General features: G+C 34.9%; 2 protein-coding genes across 2 annotated transcripts; both read left to right on the forward strand.

Moving 5' to 3' along the window:
• Nucleotides 1-978: 978 nt before the first annotated feature.
• On the forward strand, nucleotides 979-1,896 carry LOC141533857 (uncharacterized). Its single transcript, XM_074252949.1, has one exon. It carries the CDS (start codon nucleotides 979-981, stop codon nucleotides 1,894-1,896), a length of 918 nt encoding a protein of 305 aa, XP_074109050.1.
• A 408-nt stretch (nucleotides 1,897-2,304) lies between these two features.
• On the forward strand, nucleotides 2,305-5,492 carry Cysrs (cysteine--tRNA ligase, cytoplasmic). The gene is made up of 6 exons (XM_074252905.1): nucleotides 2,305-2,436; nucleotides 2,572-2,757; nucleotides 2,876-3,697; nucleotides 3,776-4,133; nucleotides 4,505-4,852; nucleotides 4,931-5,492. The coding sequence occupies exons 2-6, from the start codon at nucleotides 2,582-2,584 to the stop codon at nucleotides 5,426-5,428; spliced, it is 2,202 nt and encodes a 733-aa protein (XP_074109006.1). The 5' UTR covers nucleotides 2,305-2,436; nucleotides 2,572-2,581; the 3' UTR covers nucleotides 5,429-5,492.
• The last annotated feature ends 508 nt before the right edge of the window (nucleotides 5,493-6,000 follow it).

The raw sequence follows: 6,000 nt of genomic DNA on the forward strand, positions 1-6,000 counted from the left end.
TATTTTTATATCAATTCAGAATTCTTGTTAAAGAATTTTGGTAATTATATTATTTTCCAGAATTGAAGCTTACCAATCCGTTAACGTTACTAATAAGCACAATGTTAAAGTGCCACGGATAATGAACCTCTCTGTTAATCACAAGAGTATCTACTTTGGCATGGAATTGAGCAAAGAATTCGAGGAAAGCCAACGAGAATTCGCAGTTCTCAAAACTGAAGACGAAGTTATTTCAGAAGCTGACGTCACTGCTTATACTTTTATCGAGATAGCTGAAGATGTCAATCAAGTTGACGCTAAAAAAAAACCATAGTTTTGGTTGGCTTGGCGTCAAACGGTCTCTACAAATCAAATGATACTACTGATACTGTCAAGTAAGTTATCAATTTAACTGGACTTAATATTACAACAATTAATTAAATAACCAGGATAAGAAATTCTTATCAATCTTATCGTTATGATTATGAAACTGAAAGCCTTGTGATGCTGGAAGAATTCCTAATGCCATAATTTGATTGTTTTTTAAAGAAAAACTTCACTTATTTATGTAATGAATTAATATCTAGAAAATAAAATGACAAATTAATTATAAAAATTGATGACGATAAAAAAAAAATCCATTAAAGCTTTATCAAACAACTTAAATTGAGTTTTTAGAATTTTTTTTGTAATATACCTAAAAATATATTGATGTGTCATAGGTTTTATAGTCTTATCAAATGTTCATTAATTATTTCCCAGTATGTTCATTAGTAATTTTTTATTTCCCTAGACGGGATATAAATAATAAATTTATTGATAAATGTCAGAACAATAAATTCCGAAGGTAATCTAATAAAACTTCTCCGGCTATAAAATAATTTTTTTAAGATTATAGTCTTCAAAATTTTAAACAGAAGGTTTATAAAGGAGAATTCTCGATAAGTTAAATTGAATTTTTTCTTTCCAAAATCGAATTAAATATTTAGTTCCAGAAAGATGTTACCACGAATTTTACTGCTGTGCATAACAATTGGATCTGTTCATCAATTGGCATCCTGCATGATAATCAACGGCTACAAAGACCACAGTGACTTTATTTCCAAGATACCTGACAGTCAAAGGATCCGAAATCTAGCCTTAATCGGAACGTACCATTCAGCAGCATCCAAGGCGATGAAATTCATTCGTACGCAGAATTTGAGCATATCCGAGCAACTGCACGCAGGAATTCGCGTTCTGGACATTCACTTGAGAGAAGTCTTTGATGAATTGAAAGTCTATTACGGCCCGGAATACTTAAACTGCACCTTCGACGATATACTAATCGAAGTACTGATCTTCATATCTCTTAATCCCGGAGAAGTGGTGATAATTCTACTGTCGATACAGTCGGACTTCTTCCTGAACGACGATACGAGGTGCGAAGTGTTTGACGCTTACGTCGAGAGATGGCAGAAGCGCGGATTGAGGTTAGTGCAAGATTGGTCCTTGTTAGATGATTACGTCGGAGAGCACCGAGGTCACGTTTTACTGGGCCATGTGGAAGAGTCTGATTTTAACAGCTGTTCAGTGTACTTGCCCTGCGAAGTTCAAAACAATTGGAACGTCACCGATAAAGAAAAGAAGTGGAAGTTTGTTAAAGACAGCCAGGATGGTATGCTGTTTCCGTATCATTCTTATCACTCTTGTTACATCAATTATTTGGCTAGTTTGAATCCGTTGATTTTCAATAATTGGCAATCTGAACCAAATTACAAAAATGACGAATTGAAATTGGGGCTCAACGAAATTGAAGAGATTAATTACAGGATGGCCGAGTATTATAGAAATCCTTATGATACTATGGATATAATCGTCACTGAATTTCCGAGTCAGAAGTTGATTGATAAAGTTATTGGCAGCAATTTTGAATAGAGGATTCGATAAAAATTGGTTGGAAAATTTTGAAAAAACAATTTATTTTTTTTATTCAAAATTCAATGAGAGTTATGAGTCGTGAATATTTTGAATATTATAGAACAATACGAATTGTTTTATTATCTTAACCGTAAAATAAATACTTAAATATAATATCCATGTTATTTATAATTATTCATCTATATAAATTTAATTTTCTTAGAAACTAAATTTATTAACTTAAATTTTATTTAATATTATGGTATAATTTTCTCTGAAAAATTTTCCAGATATTTACATTTTCTCCAGTAGAAAAAAATAAAATCCACAATTTCCGCTACCAATCTTTGATCTCTAATTTTCCGACGCAAGATACATTTTCACTATCCAAAAGCTTCCGCTTCTTTCCGCAATTAGCGTGAGGTCGCGACGCATCACCACAAGACTCGTATACATATGTTGTATATATATATCACAACAAAATAGAACAGTAAAGTACTGTCAGTACACGTGTGAAAACTAGCCGAATTAATATTTATTTATTTTGTAATTACGCAGGTAAGTACGTATGTAATTATAATTTTATTGCTAATGGGTATTATTAATTAACTAAACTAAAAATGAAGTTACGAAGAAACAGGTAAGTAATTTATAAATTTTTTGGTTATTTCATGATTCTGTTATTCCGAGTAGATTTAACAGAATGAGTAAACGAACGCAGCCCGCTTGGGAACTCCCGAGCTCTGATAAGCCAACGTTAAAGTTATTTAATAGCTTAACGAGGCAAAAAGAAGAATTTGTGCCTCAAAATGGAAACCGGGTACTTTGGTACAGCTGCGGTCCGACTGTTTATGATGCATCGCATATGGGACATGCTAGGTATTTTTTTTTTTTTTTTTAATTATCAGTATATTCCCTGTTTAAAAATATTGATTGAAAAGAATTAAAAATGATAATTTTTAAAAGCGCATAAATTTTCTAAAATCAACCTTTTCAGGTCTTACATATCCTTCGACATCCTGCGCCGCGTATTGTCCGATTACTTTAACTACGACGTGCACTACGTAATGAACATAACAGACATCGACGACAAAATAATAAAGCGCGCTCGTCAAAACTACCTTTTCGAGTCTTACCTCGAAAAAAATTCCTCAAGCCTGGAGCAGATCCTCCAAAACACCCGCGAGGTGATCACAAGCCTGTCTTTAACGATTCACAGTGTCACTGATCCAGACAAAAAGATCATGCTGTCTTCAATGCTCCAGAAAATCCGGGAGTCTATTGAAAATTTGGAGAACTCTATAAAAAACAAGAATGAGGAGGAAATAAAGACTTACCAGGCCCAATTGCTGACCAACGCTAGAGACGCGATAGCAGATTGGCTGGACAAAAAGTATGGCGCACAAATTTCGGACGAGAACCATGAAATCTTCGAAAAGTTGTCTTCTTACTGGGAGCTTAAGTTCCACGAAGACATGGACGCTCTCAATGTTCTCAGGCCGAATGTTCTGACGAGGGTCAGCGAATACGTCCCGGAAATAGTCAAGTTCATTGAGAGGATAATCGAGAATGGGCTTGCGTATGTCTCAAATGGTTCTGTGTACTTTGATGTCAATAAATTTGACGCGGATGGGCGCCATCACTACGCAAAATTGGTCCCAGAAGCTTTTGGGGATGTCAGTAGTCTTCAGGAAGGCGAGGGTGACCTCAGTGTTGGAGCTGACAAGCTTTCCGAGAAGAGATCGGTCAACGATTTCGCGCTCTGGAAGAATTCCAAGGCTGGGGAACCCGCTTGGCCCAGTCCTTGGGGAAAAGGAAGGTCAGTATTGAACTGAAGCATTTTTTGATTCAAACCGATGAGATTAAGATTCATTTATTAATTATTTTGATAATCTAGACCGGGTTGGCACATTGAGTGCTCGGTGATGGCCAGTGCTATTTGCGGACCAAGCTTGGACATTCATACTGGAGGTGTCGATCTCAAATTTCCGCATCATGACAATGAATTGGCGCAATCTGAAGCATATTTCAATAATGATCACTGGGTTAGGTACTTCTTGCACTCTGGGCATTTGACAATAGCTGGATGTAAAATGTCCAAGTCGCTGAAAAATTTTATTACTATCAATGAAGTTTTAAAGAAACATACTGCTAGGCAATTGAGACTCGCTTTTTTGCTACATTCGTGGAAGGATACGTTGGATTACAGTGAGGGGACCATGGAAATGGCTGTTCAGTATGAAAAGTTCGTTAATGTAAGTTTATTTTGGCCAATTTTTGAACCCGTGAAAAATTTTGAAAATTGCCAAATTTTGATTTTGTATTAATTGCTGATCATTTGCCAAGTTTTGAATATTTATCAGTCATTGGACAATTTTAATGAAGCTTAATATCAAACTGTGGAGTAATTTTTGAACATAGATCAATTTTTAACTATGGACTAAATTTTTAACATCTTCCAATTTTTAACCACTTTGAAATTGATCCAATTTCATATTGCATACTAATTTTTGAACCCGCCCAAAATTTTGAACCAACAAATTTTTGAGCTTGGTTCAAAATTTACATTCTAATTTTCAAATCTAGTTCAATTTCTAACCACAAAACAATTTTAATATTTTTCCAGGAATTTTTCTTGAACGTAAAGTGCCAAGTTCGTAATTTAGGTACCGGAGTATCCTTACAAACCTTCACCAAATGGAACTCCCTGGAACTGGAGCTAAACAGTAAATTCTCTTGCGCAAAAGACAATATCCACAAGGCGCTTTGCGACAACGTTGACACCAGGACAGTGCTGGACGTAATCAGGGACTTGGTTGGACATTGCAATATCTACTTAAAAGAATCAAAGACTCCCAATATCCTTCTACTTAAGGACATCGCTGTCTACGTCACAAGAATGCTGACGATTTTCGGCGCGATAAAAAGCCACGAAGGGATTGGATTTCCTTTGGAGACTGAAGCTGCTGTTGACGTAAGTGTTTGTTGTATAAATATAAACGATTAATTTATTAATCGATAAAAAATTAATCAATCATTTGAATAATTGCAGGTGGAACAAGTCGCAATGCCGTACCTCGAAATTCTGTCCAACTTCCGCGAGAAAATCCGCGCTCACGGCAAAGAACTCAAGTCTAAGGAAATCCTGATGGAATGCGACAAGCTCCGCGATGAAATTCTGCCCAACGTCGGGGTCCGGCTTGAAGACGACATGGATTCAGGGACTTCCAAGATAAAACTTGTTAATAGGGAAGAGTTGCTTAAAGAGCGCGAATTGAAGCGCAAAAACGAGGAGGAAAAATTGGCGGAAAAGGAACGCAAGAAGGCTGAAAGCAATCAGAAAGCTTTGGAGCGTGAAGAGGCCAGGAAAATTTCTCCAAAAGAGATGTTCAGGAGCCAGACTGATAAGTACTCGATGTTTGATGACTCCGGACTGCCGACTCATGATAATTTGGGCAAGGAGTTGAGCAAGGGACAGATTAAAAAATTGCAGAAGTTACAGCTTGCGCAGGAGAAAAAGTATAATGAATATTTGGAGAGTCAGAAATAAAATTTCAATATTTGCTGTATTTTTTAAATGAAAAATTTTTTGAATAAATATTTTTTAAGTTTAAGTTTGACAATTTTTTCCACCTTTTTTTCCCTTTTTTTTAAATAAGTTAAATTCCTTGGATTTAAATCTTTCAGAAAATTATCGAGCTGTTTGACACTCTAGCAGTATTAAAGTACATTAACTTTAAGAATAATAATTACAATTGAAGAAAATTAGTGAGATTTAATAAGACAATTTTTGCAATATTTAATGCAATTTTATAAGCTTAAAAAAAGCGGTGAAAAAAAAAAAAAATACTACTAAAGGAATAAAATATAACGTCACTACATCATGAAGAAAAGTTATAAATTTTTTATTGTGATTTAAAATAAAAAACCGTCAAACTAAAAAAACTCGACATTCTTATAAGTCAAGAGGTCATTACATGTGATTTTACCAAAAAAATATCCAAACAGAAATAATAATACCGCGTTAAAAAAAAAAAAAAATTGTATCAACTCCAGAGTATCGAGTGTTTAAATTTCTGATTGACGTCTCAATCGTTTTTCCCGTGCATATAAAGAAGTCGC

This window comes from Cotesia typhae, unplaced genomic scaffold (genome assembly GCF_013202065.1).
Source record: "Cotesia typhae breed Kobodo isofemale line unplaced genomic scaffold, CoteBio_Ctyphae scaffold_121, whole genome shotgun sequence".
NCBI lineage: Eukaryota > Metazoa > Arthropoda > Insecta > Hymenoptera > Braconidae > Cotesia > Cotesia typhae.

Coding starts and splice junctions, on each gene's coding strand:
- LOC141533857 (XM_074252949.1), top strand. CDS start 979: ATGTTACCACGAATTTTACTGCTGTGCATAACAATTGGATCTGTTCAT.
- Cysrs (XM_074252905.1), top strand. CDS start 2,582: ATGAGTAAACGAACGCAGCCCGCTTGGGAACTCCCGAGCTCTGATAAG. Junction 3,698..3,775: donor AGTCCTTGGGGAAAAGGAAG/GTCAGTATTGAA, acceptor TTGATAATCTAG/ACCGGGTTGGCACATTGAGT. Junction 4,134..4,504: donor AGTATGAAAAGTTCGTTAAT/GTAAGTTTATTT, acceptor ATATTTTTCCAG/GAATTTTTCTTGAACGTAAA.